This window comes from Sus scrofa, chromosome 6, assembly GCF_000003025.6.
Source record: "Sus scrofa isolate TJ Tabasco breed Duroc chromosome 6, Sscrofa11.1, whole genome shotgun sequence".
In the NCBI taxonomy this organism is placed as follows: Eukaryota; Metazoa; Chordata; class Mammalia; order Artiodactyla; family Suidae; genus Sus; species Sus scrofa.
The window spans coordinates 137685266-137707902 of NC_010448.4; the positions used below are offsets into that span (position 1 = coordinate 137685266).

A 22637-nucleotide genomic window follows, 5' to 3' on the forward strand; every position below is an offset into this window, starting at 1 on the left:
AATGCCTAGCGCTACATTTCAGAACATCTTTTTGGCTCCTGGCACCGTGGGAGGGGTCAGAGAGAGGAACACCAGTGTTATTATGCATGTAGCTCCAGGGCAATGTATAGCTTCAGGGACAACAAAGAGGAACACCAGTGAGAGAACACCAGAGAGAGAGAGAACCAAGATGAGACTTGGGTAAATGATTTAGCGCCAAAGATTGCCTCAGAGACGAATATTACATTGAATCTGAAACTGTTGTAAATTTTATCTTCAAGTGCACATGTTAGCAGCAAAGCCAGTAGACATTTAAATGGGGTTTTCAAACTGACACCTTACCCAGACTTACTATTTTAGCCTAAATGGGAGTGCCTCAAATCACTCCTTATTAATCTCTGCTATTGAAAGGAGGTCTTTATAGCATGTCCTAAAGCCACTGAGGATTTATTTGTATTAACATCTTAATTTTGGAGTTCCTGCTGTAGCACAGTGGGTTAAGGATCTGGCATTGTCTCTGAGGGAGTGCAGGTTCGATTCCTGGCCTGGCCCTGTGGGTTAAAGATCTGGTGTTGCCACAGGTATGGTATAGATTGCAGCTGTGGCTCAGATTCAATCCCTGGCTGACGACCTTTCGTATGCTATGGATGTGGCCAAAAAAATCTTAAGTTTGCTAAATACCAATAATCGCTATGCCTTATATTCACTTTTCTGTTAGGCAATTGCCTGAAAGAAAATGTTTCATTGTAAAATTTAAGAACTATGTTGTAACTAGTATTTACAGAAGCCAAGAAACTATTTCTACATCTTTGTATCTATATCTACTGTCTAATGATCATACTCTCAAACATACTGATATTATAGAAAATAGAAATTGACATGTTTGGATGGAGTTAATAAGATTAAAAATCATATAAAATTAAGGATACACCCATACTTTAAAAAATGACTAGGAAATGAAGGTAAGGGCAATAGTACTTCTCTTTCACTGTCAGGTCTTAATCAACTATGTTTATCTATCTGTTCATTCTTGGATTTTCTAGGTTGACCTCACTCCTGTAGCTCATATAACAACGATAGAGTATTACAAAGAAGATTAGCATAGCCTGTGTGCAAAGATGACTCACAGATTTGTAAAGTTGCCGTATTTTTGCATAGTTAATAATTTCTGTCTTTGGGCTCTCATGGCACATTGTGCTTATCTTACTGTATTACAATTACTTGTTTACTTCTCTGTTCCTCAAGAGAATTACTAAAAAAAAAAAAAAAAAAAAAAAAACGAAAAGGAAATTATTCTTTGTATCTAGAGTGGCTAGCATGTTGTGTGGCTTCTAAAAAGCACCCAGAAAATGTTTAGTGAATGCGTAAAAGCTTTATAGTCTATGAGTAAGAAACATGCAGCAGTTCTTTGTACATATAATGCTAACACAGAAATTAATTCATAAGCAGTTAATCTGTTTTTTCTCTTCTCACCTTGTCCTTCTGATGACAGAATTTCTATTTTAGTGTGATGTCCACATGGCCACTTCCTGTTGATAACTAGCGGGCACAACTCAGCTTGATGATGGACAGATGGACAAGCCTGCTGTTATTCTTGGCCATAAGACTGTTCCTGCATTTTCTTTTATTTGCCTCAAATGTGCCTTTCTTCCTCCCCCCACCTTTTTTTTGCAGGACTGTACACATTAGCTCCTAACACTGTCTTGCTATATTTGCAATATTAAAGGCTATAAGTAGGCTTTGGAAGACAGATAAGCAGAATTATTTTGAGAGATGCATGATATCTAACACAAAGGAAAAGAACTTGGTGGGAAAAAGGCCATAAAATATTGCTATTATTCAGTTGAAGAGGTGTTGATCTTTTTCTTCTACCACAGCGGGATTGAAATAAAGCTGCAATATATTTCTGGGAAAAAGAAGTCCAGATTATGGTACCAATTTAAATTGTTCAACTAGATGACTGCACAGAGTTGTAATTCATTTAAATTTTATGTATAATCACATATATAAATAGTAGATGCTTCAAATTAGCAATATAAACTGGAGTTGCATAGATAAGACATTGGCATTTTAATTTTTTAAGCCATATACAACATTCAAAAATATTTTAACATAGATATTTTCTTTACTGGAAAAAAGGAAATGGGGAAAGGAAATGAATATTTATTTCATTTTTATGATGGGTTAGGCATATTTATGCTTTTCCCTATACTTTTCATGTAATCCTCAGAACTACAAAGTGAAATAAATTTTATTGTGATTATCTTATGAAAGAGAAAATGTGGGCTCAGAGGTTATAAATAGTTTGCCCATGGTCACAGAGCTAGGAAGTAACAAAACTGATTCCAAATCAACTCTTTTCAATTCTTAAATTTATCCTCTGCTTACTATGTTGGATTAGCCAGCTTACGTCAGTTTTCAAGGAATTTGGGTTTTTATTATAAATAGTAGTGTTTTGAAGGATTTTCCATAATTGTGAATGGTGTTTTGGATGCCAACTAAAACTATTACTGTTATGTGAGATGGGATTCTTGTCCTCTTTTCCAGATGACTGAGTAGTGTGTTGATTGAAAATGATTCAATAATGTGCTATAGGAAAAGTGATCTCTCAATTTTTGGAAAGACTAGTCTGGATGCAGAGTGCGCAGTGTTTCATAAACATTCTTCTGGAATGACTTGTCTACTTTTTTAGATTGGTCTTGGCTGTTCTGTTTGCCTAAAGGATTTATGCCAGGTCAGCACTGATGGGATGTGACCACAGCTCTTGGTCTTGTTCCTGTTTTGACCTAATTCATGGGGCACCAGTGTCTTGACTGATATAAGAAGATGAGGGCAGAATCACTCCAGCCTCCTGGGGCTTTCCTAGCTGGCATCAGTCTGTGGCTAGTTTTTTTTTTTTTTTTTTTTTTTTCTGAGGTCCACTGAAATTGTTCCTGTGAATATCCAGACCCTAGGACCCTAGGAGAATCCTTAAACTGACTTCACTTTTCCATGAAGCTGGGGCAGATCCTGAACTTACTCCGGCTGTTTTGGCATGACTGCCACTCCCTCTCCCCTTTGGTGTGATAGCAGAGTGCATACTAAAGAGAAGGGATTCTGTGTGTTTGCTACTTTCCTCATCCTACCCTCAAATATGAGTTAGGCGCACCCTCTCACTGTGAGAGGACAGGTTCCAGGACCAACTGCTGGTACCATGTAACTAAGTAACATAGTTGCTAAATGGGATTAATTTCTGTGAAGTAACAGAACTGCCAATTGTCATCCTGGTTTCCTTGGGCAATGCAGACAGTGCCAGAGGCAATTTCTAACTGTGTTAGATGAAGGTTTTTTTCCCCCCAAAGCAGCCTTCAATTATAGTATGCCTAAAAATGAGAATTAATCAAGACAGAATTATCAATTGACTAGGTAAAAATTGACAAGTGAGTTTCATTCCTACTGAGTTATGAAAGTGATAGTCATATTTGGAAACTGTCTTTTGGAGAGGCTCTGGAGAAATTATAATTCTGAAATGTAGCATAATTTCCATGGTGAGGAAATGGTTGTTTTGTTAAAACATGTTTGTTTCTCTCCCTCATCTCTCTTTCATATTCCTTTAAATATATCTGTTTTCCCAAAATTTAAGTTTAGTGATTAAACTATATTTAAAATAATTCTTTATCATTAATGAGAGAAAGCTCACCTTTAAAACAGTTGATTTAATAGTTTAAGTTATTTCAGGACTGGAGTTGAGCCCAGTTCCTATCAATGAAGATTATTTCCCTTTTCTTTTTCTAGGGCAGTGGAATTAAAATAATCAGTTTTGTCTTTTTCCAGTCACGACACATTCTAGGCTTAGATAAATAAACCCAACTGGAAAATAACAGACTAGCCAGCCCTGTCTATCACTCAACTCAAAGCTGTCATTTTTCGTTTCAGTGGGATATTCATGAGCATTAATATGAAAAGTCTCTGTCAAAGGTTTGCTTTGTGTGTTTTGATTGCTTTAGAATGGAAATGGAAATTTAAATGCTGAATTTCAGAAATGAATTATTAGGAGGGGTGTGGATAGAGCCTGGAGGGAGGAGTCAGGAAGCTCTTTCTGAACTTGAACTGCTACCACATAATGTGCCTGGACAAATCACTTGAAGTTTCTTAGCATGTTTCCTTTGCTTCTAGAACTAAGATGGTTCAACTAGGTTGGGATTGCACATAGGTGTCCCATTGTCCACCATCTCTCATCAGTTGATAATGCCTGCCTAAGGGGCTGCGCTGGAGATGAGGTTGAACCTCTTCCAGCTGACAGGAAGCCTGGGAACAAGAACCCCCTTTTTTTTTCCCCATATCTGAACTCAACTTCTGGGTCATCTTCTGCTTCTATACTGACTTTCATGATTTATTCTTAATTTTTAACCTTGAGAAATGTTCTCTATACTTGAAGATATTTTGAACATTTTGGGGATTATCTAGTCAAATCTAGGCTGATGTGTATAAAAGTGCTTTGTAAAATGTTGCGCACTCTTGTAGTTATTTGAGGACAACATAGCTAATTAATGGTAAGCTTTCCCATTGTATGTTTTTGGGCCTTCTTCCTCCCTAATTTTCATTAAATGCATGTTGCAAAAATGATGCAGCTTTTTCTTTTCTTTTTTCTTTTTTTTTGGTCTTTTTGTCTTTTTAGGGCCGCACCTGTGGCATATGGAGGTTTCCAGGCTAGGGGTACAATCAGAGCTGTAGCTGCTGGCCTACGCCACAGCCACAACAGTGCAGAATCAGAGCCGTGTGTGCGACCGACACCACAGCTCATGGCAATGCTGGATCCTTAACCTGCTGAGCGAGGCCAGGGATCGAACCCTTGTCCTCATGGATGCTAGTCAGATTCATTTCCTCTGGGCCACAATGGGAACTCCAGATACAGCTTTTTAAAAGTAAACTTCTTAGAAGCTATTCCACTGACATTAAATTAAGCAAATTAAGTGTTGTACAGTATAGGCAGTGGACACTGTAGATATCCAGGGAACTAAAGAGCTAGAGTCATCAGGGAGTATCAGGGAATATTAAAGAAGAGGTAGAACTTGAGCAAGACCTGAATAGGCAGAGGTTAGATAGACAGGCACTTTATTTATTCATTTGTTTTTGGATGTGCCTGCAGCATATGGAAGTTCCTGGGCCAGGGATTGAATCCAGGCCACAGCTGCAACCACAGCTACAGCAATGCCACATTGGGAACTCCAGAAGGGCATTTTTAGGTATGAGACAGAATTTGGATAAAGAATTTAGAATAAGACATAAGTACAATTTGGGACAATAAACAGGAAGTATAAACTGTTAGTTTTCAATAAGGAAAAGTTTGGATTACTAATAATATTAATATCTGTAATAGTTAATGTTTATTGATTCATTTTCCCATCAATGTTTTTTGAGTATTTCCAATGTGTCAGACCCTGTTCTAGGTACTGGGAATAGAGCTTTTAGTAAAACAGACAAAAATCATTGATTTTTAGAGCTTATATCCTGAGGGTGGTTTGGGGAGAAGACAGATAATAAACCAATAAGTGAAAAATGTAGTATGTTAGAAAGTAATAACTATAAAGGAGGAAAAGAGAGAAGAGGAGGGGACAATGGAATGGTAGGGTGGGCTGCAAGTTTGGATAGAGTGGCCAGGGAAGTACTAAGTAGGAGTGGAATGACTGGTAATGACCTCGACATGACATTTCAGGCAGTCTGCTAAATGAGTTACAGATACAAACTCATTTAATTTTCACAGCAGCTTTATGAAAGGAGGCACTATTATTATCCTCATTTTATAGATGAGGACCTGAAACGCAGACAACCAAAGTCATCAAAAGTGCACGGCAATTAACTGTAAGAGCTGGGATTTAAATCCAGGAAGTCTAATTCCAGAGCTTATACTTTTAGTCTGCAAGTCTGGATAACCACAGTTCTTTAAAAGGCTGTCAGAGGTCAAAGAATTGATAGCATTTTAGAGCTGGAGGGACATTTCCTATTGTCTAATCCCAGTGGTTTTTAAAATGTGCGTTTCATATTTTGTAGGTACAACCCGAAAAAGCAAAAAAAAAAAAAAAAAAAAAGAAAAAGTCCCAGACTTATAAGCATTCTAGCCCCAGTGATCTTAGACTTCCTGAATTTAGTATCTGTTGCTTATCTGTCCAAATGCCCAACCTTTCCATCACTGGTGCAGGTATGTGACTTTACTACTGACTCACTTGCATTGCCTAAGCCCTCTTTGGAAAGAGGCATAAATTTGTGGGTTCTGTTAGTGCTGGTCTGGGAAAAACATTCAAGAGTTAGTTGCTGGTTATGTCTGATGGAAATGAGGAGATACTAGAAATGTCAGGGTCACTGGTAATGTACTGAAGTAGGAATAGAATCAGGAAGTATGACTGAGAACAATTACCAAGTGATGAAAGAAGAAACATAGTGTTGATTGACAATTATGAAGCACAGCATCTGTCAGCAAATTTATAGTCAAAAAGAAGCAAATGAACAGATCCATTTGGGAACTAGGGCTGTGTTAGGACAGTCCAGAATGGCTTTTCTACAGTTTATTTCCACTGATGTCCTTCTTGAAAATTCAAGGCCCATTTTAACCCTGACAGGTGTATTCTGCCATATTCTACAACTCAGTGTATTTGATTTTAAATTATAACTCTCCAATAAATTACCAATATTGTGGATATAGTATTTGGATATATTTTGTTTACTGTTTACTTTCCTGTATCCTTGACATGAAGTTTCACTTTATTTTTGGTAGCAGAATACTAACTATTCTTAGCCCTAAGAGGAATGAAAATACTTTCTCAATGATACCCTTGCTTTGGGCAGTAAGCCACGTCACTTTATGTATTTTTCTTTTCTGTTATTAAACCAATGGAAAGTATTTTTTATTTGGATCTATCCCTCAAATGCTCAAAGGCTTTATTTTTTATTCCCTTTTCCTGACATTTAAAAAATGTCATTTCTTGAAAAATCAAGGAAGTACTCTTATTTCCATTTATGACATTAGTTTAACTTTTCTTAGCAATTTTTCTCTTGAAAAATTTAATATTACTTTAGTGGGTAAACAGATATGTAAACATTTCAAATCTGATTCAATTCTGTTTCCCTGTATTGAACCCTTAGTTGACAGAATTTCTTATACTTTTAGGAGAAATTTTGGAGAGTCAGAAAAAAATTAAAAGCCAGGAAGAATATATTGAATTAAGTAGTCTTTGATTTCAGAAACATCTAGAGGGGATTAGTATAGTTTCAACCCCCTTTTTTCCATCTCTAAAATCTATAGCTTTAGAACAGTATAACCAGAATGATGATCTGGAGATCCTATAAGCTGCTAAGTCATCCAAAAGAAATTCAGTTTCTCTAATTTTACTAGATTTCGTAAGGCAGAAAAGTAGATGGATTCATTAGAGAATACAGAGAGATTGGCAGCTCTGGGAGGCATGCTAAGGTGCTTGGTGTGTCCTATGGTCAGACTAACAATTGTGGGAGATACTGTTTGCTAGGCAATCCTGAGTCTTCAGTGGAGGGGCACAGGTGAGATTTTGGTAGCTGAGTGATTGCCTCTCAATAGGCAAAGAGAACCATAGGTGGGTACTATGGGCGCACCACCTGCTGAATTTTGGACAGTATGGGTAGCTTGTGCCAACTATACACCCTTATGGGCATAGGGAAGAGATAATAGAGGCAGCAATTGTCCCCCATGCTGAAAGTAATTCACTAACGAGCCTTACTTAACATACATGCTAAGGATTGCCAATGTTTATTTTAGAAAGATTTTCAACAAGGATTGGAGCTGGAAATTTGAATTAAGCCCTGACTTAGTAAATGATCTCATCAGCTAAATATTTGTATGACATCCATTCAAAAAAGTAGTTATCAGATATCGTCAGATGCCTGATTCTGTGCTCGCTGTTAATAGCAGGGCAAAAAAGTAAACATTGTCATGACCATTATATTGCTCGCCAACTAGAGTGGGATGCACACAAGTAAACAAGATAACGTAGTACATTCTGTGCCATGATAGGAGAAATACAGTGAACCATAGTAAGATCCAGAAGGGGCTACTAACTTTTGGTTAAGGAGTCAGGTATGAAAGAGACATCTACATGAGGGATGAATAGGCATCCCTAGGACAGACCACTAGGAGCTGGGGCAGCAAAGAGCACTCTGGGTAAGGGAAAAAAGCATATACAAAAAGAGAGTAAAATCATCATAAAGAATGTTCTGTTTGGAGCATATAGATCTTAAGAGGAAGGGGAAGTGACTAGAACTGAGGCTAGAGAAGTAAACAGAGTCTAGACCTGAGGGGTTTTGTAATACCTTGGCTTTATTCTAGATAGAAGGGAGAGCCACTGAACAGTTTTCCAGCAGAGAAATGAGTAGATGTGCATTTTAAGATAATGATCTGGCAGCATTCAAGACTGGGTTGGAGGGAGATAACACTGGAGACAATGAGAGCCCTGGGACAGTGTTGCAGAACTTGATGTAAGAGGAGATGGTAGCCTGTGTTTGACAGATGATGTCATTCTTAATGGCTGGTATTTTTGTTTCTGGAACACTAGACATTAACATTATTTACTTTTACTTTTATAAGATTAAAGGGTTTATATCATTCTTTAACTCAGTATTTCCCATTTTATAATTCTTCAAGGAACCATTGTATCCTCTTTCTCACATCTTTGTAAATGATTGTAGTTTTGTAGCTTCCTGAATATTCTCTTGCCAACATGTTTTCCGCTCTTGACATATATGTCTTTTCCATCTTTTGTCATTGTGGTTTCTTTTTTCAAACTTGAGGTCAAAGAACTGATGTTGAGAGAAGTAATTACAATTCTAGTGACTAGATCTCCATTGTCACAATTATGGAGAACCTGAGGTTTCCTGGAAAGGACTGATAGAAAAACAAAAACTTCAGTGGTTCTCAGCACGGAAAGGAAAGAAAATGGTTTAGAGACAAACAGTGCTTGTAGAGGAGAGGAGGCTTGCAGTACAGCAATCAATATCACGGGATTAGAAAAGACCAACTTGGATCAACCCCAAAGTGCAGAAAGTAATTAGGGGCACAAAAGGCACATAATACATGTCAGGTTCAAAAGAGAAGCTACAAAATTACATAGTGAAGTTCTGACTTAAAATTGACAGAATGTGCAAAGGTGGAAAATGACAAAAACATTTCACGTAAGACTTAAAGTACTGCGATATCACAGCAATAGTACATGGGACACAAAAGGTCAGTGGACAGCCTGGAAAGGTTTCTAATGGATGGCAAGGGTAATCCATCGCTTGCAGGGGCCTTGTAGACACTGATTAAAAAAAGTAAAATTAAATGAATTCTTTGCCTCAGTGCTCCCAAAAAGCCCAGTCTTGCTAAAAAGAGAAATCAATTTAAAATGAAATATGTAAAATTGTTCCTTGGAAAAGTTACCAATCAGTAGATGGTCAAGAAGTTGAAAAATTTGAATTCTCATATAGGACTAGATATGCTTTCTTCCAGGGTTAGTGGCATCCAGGGCTGAAAATTTATTCTGAGGTTTAGAAACTCATAAAAAAAAAAAAAAGTGTTGCTCTTGTCAATTTTATTCCCAAGTCACCCTATGTAGGCCATTTATCGTTCTTTTTTTTGGCTTTCTGTCCATGTATTAGAGTATGACACATGTCCTTGTCAGGTAAAACAAAGGGAAACATCAAGACAACATGTAGAATCCAAGCAAAAAGAACTTTCCAACCTAGTACATGCTTTTTTGTTTGTTTTGTTTCATTTTTAAGGGAAATATGCTTGTTGCTGTAGAGTTGGAAGAATGGTTATTGCTCACTCTGGAAATCCTTGTCTTAATTGGTTTGGGCTGCTATAACAGAAACACAGTCTACTCAAAGAACAAACTTTTATTTCTCACAGTTCTAGAGGCTGAGAAGTCCAAGACTTTCCAGAAGACTGGCTTATAGATAGCTGCCTTCTTCCTATATCAGAGAGAGGAGAGGGAAGAGAGAGGAGAGAGGAGAGAGGGATGAGAGAGGAAAGAAGGATGACAGAGAGGAGAGAGGGATCAGAGTGTGGACTTCACCCTTAACCTAATTACCTCTCGAAGACCCCATCTCCAAATACCATCACATTAAGGATTAGAATTTCCACCTAAAATTTAGAGGATAGCATCTTCAGGGAGACAAATTTTCCCCAAAGACAGCAATTGTTCTTTCTTACTTGCATGATAAAATCAGGATTCAAAGAATGGATATGCCTCATGTGAAAACAGAGGGGTTTCCTGTTACCCTCTCTGAAAGGATTCAGAAACAGTTTCATATCAAAGTGTTTTTGCAAGTCAAAAGCAATTGGATATTGGCAATATCATATAGTTCAACCTAATATACGTAGGTGAGGGACCACTACATGAGGGTTGGTATCATTTTTCTAGGTTCATTCCCATTTTCCTGTTTTCCCATTTCCATTGTCATAGAAAGTAGCCTCAAACAAACACATGATAAAAGATTTTCATTGTGCATATTTTCAAGGACAGAAAAACAAAGGAAGCCTTGGGGACACAGAGTGCATAATGGTAATTATCATCAGGAAGAAGAAGGTGGCTGTGGGTCTGGGCACAGCTACAAGGAAACAAGGGCAAGACTGGGCCTGAGAAAGTTACCCTGAGACTCGGCTTGAAGGGACCATATGGGGTTTCCCAGTTACCTATATTTTCCTGAGAATAATTAACTGTGGGACCTGGCAAAGGTTAGGTGTAAAACAGCATGGCTCTAGAATCAGATAAGCACTGAATCTGAGTCCTGTAGCAGGAAGGAAGTTAGTTGCTGTTTGATCTTTGCTCTCTTCCCATTATGCCCAGGGAGACGGGACCACAAGAGATGGAGTAGAGAAGGTGGTAGCACCTGAGGGTGCACAGGAGGGGAAATGAAGTGTATATGGCAGAACTGAGGAAGTCAATGGAAGTGGACCATGAAGAGCTGGTCTGAAGTGATGTGGAAGATTCTGAATGCCTGGGAGGCTCTTGGGAGTTCTCCAATTCCATATTAACTGTTAAACTTCCTGTCCCAGAAAGATGATGATCAATCTGGGATTACTAATTATATTATTTAAATGTAATTGTTACTTCAAATGTCATTACATTACTTTAAATATAACTTCTTTCCCCTGCACTTTCTATTTAAACATTTTTCAAGTATGTATCTTGACTCAACAGTTGTTCATATTTTGTCGTATTTGCTTTGTATGTATACGTTCTGAATGCCTTGAAAATAAGTTGTAGATATCATGATATTCACTGTAAATATTTAAAACAATTTTGTAATTAGAAAGTTTTTCAGAGGTTCCCGTCGTGGCTTAGTGGTTAACGAATCTGATTAGGAGCCATGAGGTTGGGGGTTCGATCCCTGGCCTCGCTCAGTGGGTTAAGGATCTGGCATTGCCGTGAGCTATGGTGTAGGTCACAGACGCGGCTCGGATCTGGCATTGCTGTTGCTGTGGCATAGGCCGGCGGCTATAGCTGATTCAACCCCTAGCCTGGGAACCTCCATATGCTGCATGGCTGTGGCCCTGGAAAAGACAAAAAGACACATACACAAAAAGTTTTTAAATTGAGGTGATATTGGTTTATAACATTATATAAGTTCCATGTGTACAACATTTTATTTTTACTTCTGTATACACTACAGTGTGCTCAACACCAAAAATTTTGTTTCTATCCATCACCATGCAATTGATCTCCTTGAGCCATTTTGCCCTCACCCTACCCTTTCTCTTTGGTAACCATTACTCTGTTCTCTGCATCAAACACTGTAAATATTTTATATAACCACAATACAGTCATCACATCTAACACAATTAAATGTCCTAGTAACTTTTCCTGATCAAGTGGGACTTAACTGAATTTATTCCTAAAGAAGTAGATATATTTGTAATTTAAAAAATTATTATAGCAATTTTGAATATAAAACAAATATCAGCTGTAATCTTAATAGCCAGGAAACCAATGTTAACAATTGATATATTTTTCATTCATTTTTTAAAGCCTATAGGATGTATATTACAAAATCTAAAACAAATTTTTATATCCAGTCTTTTAGAGTTAGTATGTTATTATTGCTTTACTATGTAAAATGTTCTTTAAAATATTTTTGTTGATTACATACCATTTCATAAGAATGTACACTCATTTCTGTGGCTGTGGTGTGGGCCAGCAGCTACAGCTCTGATTAGACCCCTAGCCTGAGAACCTCCATATGCTGTGGGTGTGGCCCGAAAAAGACAAAAAAAAAAAAAAAAAAAAAAAGAATGTGGCATACTTTATTTCCATATTCATTAATAACCAGGCGACCATGCATTCTGGTTTGTCCAGGGAAGTCCTTGTGTATGACTATTGTCCTAGCAAAATTATTAAAGCAGCCTCCTTTGCTCCTAGAATTATCTCAGTTTGGAAGGCAAATTGTACAGTCACCTTTCCCGTAAACATCCAACAAAATTGACCATTTGCTATTTTTAATTTTCTAGTCTATTTACTCTTACCTAGATCTTTGAGTGTATTTCCTGTTATTTCATGAAGGTGTATTCCTAAAAGTGAAGTTATTAGATCAGAGTATGAATGTTTTTGTCTACATATTGCCCTGCTTCTATTTCTGTTAAATAAAATACTGTACTGTTAATTGGAATCAACACACTTATCTGTTTTCCACTGTGGATATTTTATATTCTTTGAGGAGAGTCTCTCAATACTGGCACAATTAATATTTTGGCCCAGAGAATTCTTTTTTGTAGAGGGCTATCTGTGCATTGTAGTATGATTTAGCCCCACCCTTGGCCTTTAGCTCCTAGATGCTAGTAGCATCCCACCCCAGTCATGACAATCAGCAAATGTCCAAATGTCCCCTTGGGGACAAAATAGCCCTCAGTTGAGAACCACTGGCTCAGAAAATATATAGGAATAGTAACAGCAACATCTTCCTTATCTGGCTTATTTGTCTTAAGCTGTGGGGTTTCTTCTTTTCTTTTCTCCTTTTTAGGGCTGCACCTGCAGCATATAGAGGTTCCCAGGCTAGAGTCGAATCTGAGCTGCAGCTGCTGGCTTATGCCACAGCAGCACAGGATCCAAGCTGTGTCTGTGACCTACACCACAGCTCATGGCAACGCCAGATCCTTAACACACTGAGCGAGGCCAGGGATCGAACCTGCATCCCCATGGACACTAGTCAGGTTTGTTTCCACTGTACCACAATGGGAGTCCCCAAGGTGTAGATTTTTGATAAAATAATTGCTTATTTCATATACTGGAAGTGATAAAATTTACTTGCTCAAGATTACATGACCAAAAGTGGCCAAGTAGAAATTTGAACCTAGGTCTGTCTGTCTTCAGAATCTTAACCGTGTGTCCTGCTGCCTGAAGGGCTCATATGGGGAAAGAAGTATTTTCTCTTTAGTAAATGTCTGGCAGTCATTTGGGAGCTGTTTGATTGTGACCAAGATAGTTCTTAATTATTTTTATCATCTATAAATAGGATTGACTGTGTGAATAGTAGGTGCCCACACTTAGACTTGCATAGGGTTTTTATAACCATTTGCTAATGAGTCTGCAGGGCTAAAAGGGGAACTAAATGAAAGGGAGCTGATTATCTTTTCCTCTTTCTACTTTCAAAAGCTGTTCTCTCTGTTTTCTCTCAATGTTGATGACTTGTACTGTGAAGAAGGGAATGGGAGACAGGCTCCTCATCACTGACAAATGAAGGAAGTACAATTTAAGTCACTGAAAGAAATGTTGAGCCTTCATTTTATCGTCTATCTTGAAAGCTGTTCTGAATAAGAAAGCCATCTTTAATATCTGAAAGTAGAACGACTGCATATGTAGTTTAGTTCTAGGTTGTTTAGGGACAGGTTCTAAGACGTAGGACTGATAAGTGGGGAGAGGACCAGACTGGAGAGAGTATTTTCCATACCTTCTTGTGCTGGAGTTAGTTCACCTGTACTGCCAATGAATGCCTAAGGGATGATGGGGTGGTAGGGGAATCTAGTGGGTATCCTAACACTGGAGAAGAATGTTTGGCTTAAGTTTAGCAGCTAAACACAGTTTGTAATCTTAAAGACCGTAGTCTCAGGAATCATGGCTGGACTAAAACTAACTTTATTTAGACTATTCTCATTCTAAATTTTGGATATCACTGATTGCAGAGGCTCTCGAAAAGTGGAGAGGCACTATGACAGAATCACTTTTCCTCCAGAAGATGCTAGGCCAGGAGAGAAAAAGAGGGTCCTAAATCTGAAATACAGGGAGTTCTCATTTAGTCTTAAACTATTCCTGACTTCCAAGTATGCAACTTTACGTTTTGTAGTAGTCTATAGTTTTTAAAACGTTTCCAAAAATAATAGCTCTTGGACCACCTTAAGAGGCAAGTCAGGCAGATGGTTCAGAGGAAGAAATCACACATGGAGAAGCTGTATTGTCTTCCCAGCTTTGTAGATTTAGGAATGACAGAGGATCCTTGATTCCTATATGTCAGTGTTGTCTCTACTCTACCCAATGCTTATGTAGTTCCAGAGGTTATACATTTTCTCTTTTCTTAGATTCTGTGGTTTTGCTGAAATTTTAAACCAGTCAATCTGTAAATGGTTTTTAAAATAATGATTATTATGTGGTTGCCTTCCCCCAAATTCAAGGCAAGTTTTCAGAGTATGCCCACTATGTTCTCTGAAAGGTGGGTGCTACCCCTACTCTCTTTTTTTATGTTTCTCTTTTATATCCTTGTGTAAGGCTGAGCAGACTTTATTGCTGTACATATATCACATTTTGAGTTTATGATAGCTTTTCCGTAAATGGGTTGGATATTATTGTGTTTCAACCCCTGTGACCCTGCGTCAGGACAACCCGGCTCTGGGATATATTGCTGAATTGTAATTTAAAAACCCTTGGCCCTTCTTCCTGTCAAGCAAACTTGAACAGCACAGTGTTGTCTTCAATAGGACAGAGTTAAAATTTCTTCTTAAAAGTAAAAGATGGATATTTGAAAAACAGTGTTTGCTTAAAATAGCTCTCTGCTCTTCTCCACTGTCTTTAGATTGCTCGTAATGTGTTAAAGTATAATGTAAAGTGGAACTACTTTATCTTGGTGCTATTTTAACTTACATTTCTTAACTACTCATGAGTCTTTTTGACCCAAATTATTTTCTGTCCTAACCAGCTTTCTTATAGCTTGCCATTGCTAGTTTGAATTCTTAGTATTAATCTTTCTCCCTCCCTGCCTTGTTCCCTTCTTTTTCTCAGCCTTTCTCCCTTCTTTCCTTCCTTCCTTTTTGTTTAAATGCTCAGCTTTATTACCAAGGACACAACCTCAGACACTTCATTCAGTCCTTATATCTTAAGAGATTTTACCTATATGTATTTTTGAAGCCACAATTGATTGGTTGGTTAATTGCAGAGCACCACTCTCCCTTTCTATTATTTTCTATCTGTTCATTCATCCATTGATCAAGCCATCCATCTATCTCCATCTCTTAGAAATAGGAAGCCTATATTTAGCATGTGTATTAGCCCAAGAGTACAATTTCAAGATTGAAGTTCAAAAGTATTCTTAAATTGAGCAAGTTTAAATGATTTTGGAATTGACCTGCCCACTCCATTTTGAGACTGTTTTATCATAATATTATCTTTTAAGTTTCTTATACAACTAAGTACCCATAATTTATGGGTCTTTGCTGTCAGAAACTGACGTCTTTGCTTAAGAGATTGAAATTTACAGTCAATTCAGGGCATACATAAAAATGGCCTTCTATGTCTATCCAGGTTTGTTTTGATGATTTATCTTTATGATGCCAGCGGCTGTGCCATTTGGGTATCTTATTCCCCCTGCCCTCCTCCCTAGGATGGACCCAGGCCTGCTGGAATCCTGACCTTAGTCTTTGGTAGTCTCATCAATTGCCTCAAGAGTCTTTGAAGGAAAATGACAGGTGCCCAGGGAATTATCTTTTAACAATTCCATCTGACTTCCTATAGGAAAACTCTAACTCCCCATTTCCATCTTACAAAAGGCTACTTGAGGAATTTTAGGTAACTCAATGCTGGGGGACTGGAGAGTTTTTGCATAGTAAGAATGTATAATTTAGGAGACGATGGTTGGAGACAATGGTCAGAGACAGGTAAGTGAAAGGAAGAAGGAAGAAACGATAGCTTCAGTTCTCTTTACTTTTAGGGACTACTGCATATTTTCTTCAGTATATAATAGGTTTTCTTATGTTTTATTATTGAGAATTTTGGATGTGTGTTGGGGAGAGAGTACAAATAGTGATGTAGTAAATCCAGAAGGATTTCTACTTAAGGTAACTTAGCTTCTGAGCCAAGAAACATATCTTATTTGGATGGTCTCACATATTATGTTAAACTTGTTTTTATTGACACTTTGTTGAAAATGTAATGAGAACAGAAAAAAATTAGGAATATGTATATCCAGAGCTACAACCCTGAAGGCCTGTTTGTGAGTTCAAATTTTTTAAAAAAGCATGTAATGAAATAATTTTTACTAATATTTAAAATATCTTAAACAGATTTATTGAGTTATACTTGAAATTTACTATGATTCTCTTTAAAGTGTGCAGTTCAGTAGTTTTTAGCATACTTACAGGTTTGCGTGACCATCACTATAGCCTGATTTTAGAAACATTTTTACCATGCCAACAAGGAATCTCTTTTGTATTCACCATCTATCCTCCAGCCCCAGACAACCACTAATCTGTCTTTTCTATTGACTTGCCTGTTCTGAATATCCCATACAAATGGAGTTGTAAACACATGTGCTCTTTGAGACTGACTTTTACTGATAACTTTTTCTGATTATAGAAGATAATTGTTTCAGAATTTTTTGATGTAGAATCTTTTTTTTTTTTTTTTTTGTCTTTTTTGCCATTTTTTGGGCGGCTCCTGTGGCATGTTGAGGTTCCCAGGCTAGGGGTCGAATGTGAGCTGTAGCTGCCTGGCCTACACCAGAGCCACAGCAACGCTGGATCCAAGCCGCGTCTGCGACCTACACCACAGCTCACAGCAATGCTGGATCCTTAACCCACTGAGCAAGGCCAGGGATCGAACTTGCAACCTCATGGTTTCTAGTTGGATTTGTTAACCGCTGAGCCACGACGGGAACTCCCGATATAGAATCTTTTGAATAAGGAAATTAAAAACATTTCTATCAAATCATGCTGAAGAAAATAACAACTTTAAAAATTTTTTTACTGGCGTGTAAGTGACTTACAATATTGTCTTACTTTGAGGTATACATCAAAGTGAATCAGCCACTCCTATACATATATACCCATTTTTTTCAGATTCTTTCCCCATATAGGCTATCACAGAGTATTGAATAGATTTCCCTGAGCTATACAATAGGTCCTTGTTACCAATCAATTTTGCATATAGTCGTGTGTATGTAGAAATCCCAACTTCCCAATCCATCCCTCCCCTCAACGTTTCCCCTTTGCAAACCGTAAGTTTGGAACAACTTTATATCATGTTTTGCCTGTTTTTCCTCAGTCTTTTTCTATTTCTTTATTATTTCATTAATTTATTTAGCAAGTTAGTTTACTGAGTGCATAATATGGATTAGTCACAGTGCCGGGCGCTGGATGTACTGAGGTACATAAGACAAATCACTTGAGTGTTGATGGAAGGAGTAATGACCATTGCAATAAGTGCTACAAATCAGTACAGACTGCTTGTACTCAACAATGCAGATCTAAAGATTGCTTTTCTAAAGAAGTCATTTAATATATGACTGTATATTTATTTTAAATAATTTGGATCATATGATATACAAAGTCTAGCATCTTTTTTCTCTTAAAACTATATGCTGAATATTTTCCTGTTTCTCTAAATATTCTTTGAGGATGCTATTTTCAATGGCTTCGTAATTTTCTACTGGGTGGATATCGCAGATTTATTGGAAATTTGAACATTTCCTGGAATTTAAACTACTCACAGTGGCATCACCTGAGGTTTAAAGTGACAAAAACTTACGTGTGAAATCATATACATTTATAAACAAGACCTGTCAGTTATTTCTTTTATTTTTATTTTATTTTATTTTTGTCTTTTTGCTATTTCTTGGGCCGCTCCCGCGGCATATGGAGATTCCCAGACTAGGGGTCGAATCGGAGCTGTAGCCACCGGCCTATGCCAGAGCCACAGCAACACGGGATCCGAGCCGCGTCTGCAACCTACACCACAGCTCATGGCAACGCAGGATCGTTAACCCACTGAGCAAGGGCAGGGACCGAACCCGCAACCTCATGGTTCCTAGTCGGATTCGTTAACCACTGCGCCATGACGGGAACTCCAGTTATTTCTTTTAATATATGTTTTCCCTGTACTTGTTGCTTCAACATCCTTCTAGAATCAGGACTTAGGATTTAAACTCCCAGAAATAAAAAGGTGGTTCCAGAACTTCTTACTTTAATAAGCATGCTCACTGCTTTAAGATATTTGGGAAATCTCAGAGAAATCCAATAAAAGAGATGGGCCCCATTTGGACTCCAAATTGAAATTTCTTTATGCACTTGGTACCCATACTAGGGGGAATGTTGGGAAGTTAGTTTCAGGAAAAGATATTGTTGAAAATCAACTTTTATTTATTTATTTTAAATTTTTTTCTCTCTTTTTTTGGTCTAATTTAGGGCCATACCCTCAGCATACGGAGCTTCCCAGGCTATGAGCTGAATTGGAGCTGTAGCCACTGGCCTATGACACAGCCACAGCCACAGCAATGCAGGCTCTGAGCCACATCTGCAACCTACACCACAGCTCACAGCACCACTGGATCCTTAACCCACTGAGTGAGGCCAGGGATCGAACCTGCAACCTCGTGGTTACTAGTCGGGTTTGTTAACCACAGAGCCATGATGGGAACTTTGAAAATCAACTTTTAAAAGACATGGTGGCAGTTCCCTGGTGGCTTAGTGGGTTAAGGATCCAGCTTCATCACCTTTATGGCTCCGGTTACTGCTGTGGTGCAGGTTCAGTCCCTGGCCCACGAACTTCCACATGACTCAGGCATGGCAAAAAGAAAAGAAACGATGACTCCATAACTGTTGATGTTTGGGAAGTACTCTCTTTTTTATGAGTATATTTGTTTTTATTTTTCCTTTTCCTTTTTTAGTTTCTCCTCGTTTTAGTCTGTTTCTGTGTGCTCTCACCTTATTCAAACGTGCCCTCTACTTCTCTGAGATCATTTCTTTCCTGCACAGGTCAGACATATTGTCAGCTATCTCACTGGAGTCAAAGTCACCCAAACATAAATCCTCATCTGTTCATCTCTTGTTTTTCTTCTATCCTTGTGTGTTGCCATTTTCTTCCCCACTTTCATATTCCATCTTTTGCTTTCCTTGTCTGCTTGCTGCTGTACTTCTACTCTAACTTTCTTGGGTCATAAAGTCTCTTTTTCATTCAGTGCTATAGCTGTTCCTTTCGTTTGGTTGGGCTTTGGTATCCGGGCTGCTTCTGTGTGTGTGTGTGTACTAATATGTGCTTCACCTTGGCTCTCCTCATTTGTGTGCCTGAATTTCCGCAGTAGCTTCTGAAACATCCTATGTAGACTCATAGAGGGCAGAGAAATTGGAAGGAAAGGGGAGGGACCGCTACTGTAGTCACTGATGGAATAGCAGCTCCAAATGTAGATTCACTTAGAAAAGAGGTTAACTGAAAAAGAGAATTTTCCCTCACATGCTGCTCCTATTGAGACTGGCATATGCATACTGTGGTATATGGAATGACTGGACAACAGGGAACTGCGGTATAGCAGAGGGAACTCTACCCGATATTCTGTGATAAGCTATATGGGAAAAGAATCTGAAAAAGAATGGATGTGTGTATATGTATGGCTGAGCCACTTTGTCGTATAGCAGAAATCATCACAGCAGTGTGGATCAACTATATTTCGATAAAACTTTAAAAAATGAAAAAAAAAAAACAACTTTTCTGGTGGGAGTTCCCACTGTGGTACAGTGGGCTGAGGATCTGATTGCAGCAGCTTGGGTTGCCGTGGAGGTGTGTGTTCGAGTCCCAGCCCAGTGCGGTGGGTTAAAGGATCCAGCGTTGCTGCCAGTTGAGGCCCAGATTCATTCCCTGGCCCAGAAATTTCCATATGCTGCAAGTGCAGCCATTAAAAAAAAAAAAAATTCCCTGGCTTAAATCCAGAGATTCATCATTGTTTTCAAAGTAGATCTTTACAAATAGACTGGCCCTCCAAGTGTGATTATTTATAGAGCCACACCCTATTCTTCCCATAAACAGAATTGCCTGTTTTAGAGACTTGTGATAGGGGAGCTATTCTAGGAGGCAGCTGCTTAGAGTCTCTTTGAAATAAGTTTTTTTTTTTTTTTGTCTTTTTTTGCTATTTCTTTAGGCCGCTCCCGCGGCATATGGAGATTCCCAGGCTAGGGGTCGAATCGGAGCTGTAGCCACTGGCCTACACCAGAGCCACAGCAACTCGGGATCCGAGCCGCGTCTGCAACCTACACCACAGCTCATGGCAATGCCGGATCGTTAACCCACTGAGCAGGGGCAGGGACCGAACCCGTAACCTCATGGTTCCTAGTCGGATTCGTTAACCACTGCGCCACGACGGGTACTCCTGAAATAAGTTTTAAGAATTTCACACACATGATGTCCTTCAGTACTCCATATGACAAAAATGGTCATTTGAGAGGTCCTACCCCAGCTTGCAAGAAGAGAGGGTCAAAGAGGCTATTTGACAAAATATATCATAGGGCTAATACCTGCCGTGTATTGAGCTGGATGTTGGGAAGTTATAGGTGAATGAACATGCATGGTACCTGCCCTGGTCATAGTCTGACAAAGATTTGCCTTCATTCATCACTTTGTTCATTTATTTATGAAACATGAATGAACAAATTCTCAGACCTTGATCTCAGGTAGTTCACAGCCAAACCGTTGCCTTTCATGAGTTTCATGAGTTCATGGGATCTCATGTTTTAGAAAAGAGGCTTGGGAACTCACATTTTAGATGTAGAAAGAATGTGTAAAATCATATAATACATGGCATGTAAGAGTTCAGATTGATAACAAAATTTCTGAAATAATCAAGAGGGTTTTTTTTTGTTTGTTTGTTTTTAGGGCTGCATCCATGGCATGTGGAAGTTCCCAGGCTAGGGGTTGAATCGGAGCTGCAGCTGCTGGCCTATACCACAGCAATGCCAAATCTGAGTTGTGTCTGTGACCTACCCCACAGCACATGGCAACACTGGATCCTTAACCCACTGAGCGGGACCAGGGATTGAACCACCTCCTTGTGGATACAGATCTGGTTTGTTGCTACAGAGCAATGATGGGAACTCCCCCCAAGAGCTTTTCATAGTGGTCCTAACTATAGTAATTGGAAAATTGAGTGGATGATTTCTAGGCCCCTTTCAATTATTAAAAAAATTGATTTTAATGCATGTTGATTTTATCAATTGCTCTCCATCTAGAAGAGTCATATACCTGAAATACATTTATCTAACTCAGACAAGATAAAATTATAGTTTCTGAGGCCAAACATCACATTTTATTTTCAGTCATAAGAAAATGACTTACGGTTTGGGTTTGTCCTAATAGTACTGGGCATATGGTCTGTGTTTGTCCTAATAGATCACTGTAGTTTTTTGGCCCTGAGTCATTACATCAAAATGACTTACTTTTATTCATAATTGGATATTTAAAGCAGAAACCTGGGGTTACTTTTGCATGGTCTGAAATAAACTACTTAGTTGGTGCAGTCAGTATGTTTTCTGTTGATGTGTAAATGTTTGAAAATACTAATTACCTATTAAGTACCAAAAAATAATCCTGCTCCAAATCAACTTTATGTCAGTAAAGGAGAGAGATTAGAATGATTGCCTCAGATTAGCAGGGAAAAAGTTTGCAAAGAAGCTCTTTCATTCAGTGCCTAGGTCTCATTTTTTACCTGGACACCATGACATCACTGCTTTTCAGCATAGGCAAAGTGTCTGAGTACTTCACATGACGGCTATGCTGACTTACCTGAAAATGTAACCCATTTGTACAATTGTTGTCACCCTCAGAATCTTGGAGTACCGGACAAATACTGGTTGAAAGGCAAGTGTAGAAGAATGTGGACCAGTTTTGAAGATCTCCAAGGTTAGACTCAAAGTATAGAGCTGTCATCATGTTTTAGCTGGCAATATTTGGTTCTAGTAAGTGTAACAAAAGAGACAGTAAACAAGAGCCAACCAGGATAAACAGATTTTTATGTTAATAGTGACAAGGTATAACTTGAATAGGAAATGATAGTCGAGTGGTCCTTTATGTAAGTATTGATTTAGAAATGAGATTAGATTCAATATACTCATCACGCACAGAAGAGAAGAGGCAATAAGAAAAGCATAATTTTCTCTTCGAAGCCTCTCTTTTGTATGTTGGATTGGAATTCCTCCTGAACCTCTATGTTATAGTTATGTACTGATCAGTATTGTTGAACAGCATCCATTTTCAGGGGAGTGGATGGCAATCTTAATTAGGAACTTAAATCTATTTACAGTTGTTTTGGATGTATATAAGAAAATATATGTATTCTTGCTAGTATATGCCATGTAAGATAAGCTTTAAATTTACCATTGCATGCTGTTATATTTCTTCTATAAACTCAGCACATTTTAAGCTTTTATGTTA

The 22637-nt window shown here is 38.3% G+C and overlaps 1 protein-coding gene across 7 annotated transcripts in view; it reads left to right on the forward strand.

Annotated features, from left to right (window-relative positions):
* SLC44A5 (solute carrier family 44 member 5) overlaps nt 1-22637 on the forward strand; it is a 414235-nt gene that overhangs the window by 89970 nt on the left and 301628 nt on the right. The window contains exon 1 of one of the 7 annotated variants that reach the window (XM_021096465.1): nt 20462-22106. The exons of the other annotated variants lie outside the window; for them this stretch is intronic. Coding sequence (XP_020952124.1) covers nt 22079-22106 — 28 coding nt within the window. The 5' untranslated portion in view covers nt 20462-22078. Of the gene's footprint in view, nt 1-20461; nt 22107-22637 lie in introns of those variants that run through there. 7 annotated transcript variants of the gene reach the window in all.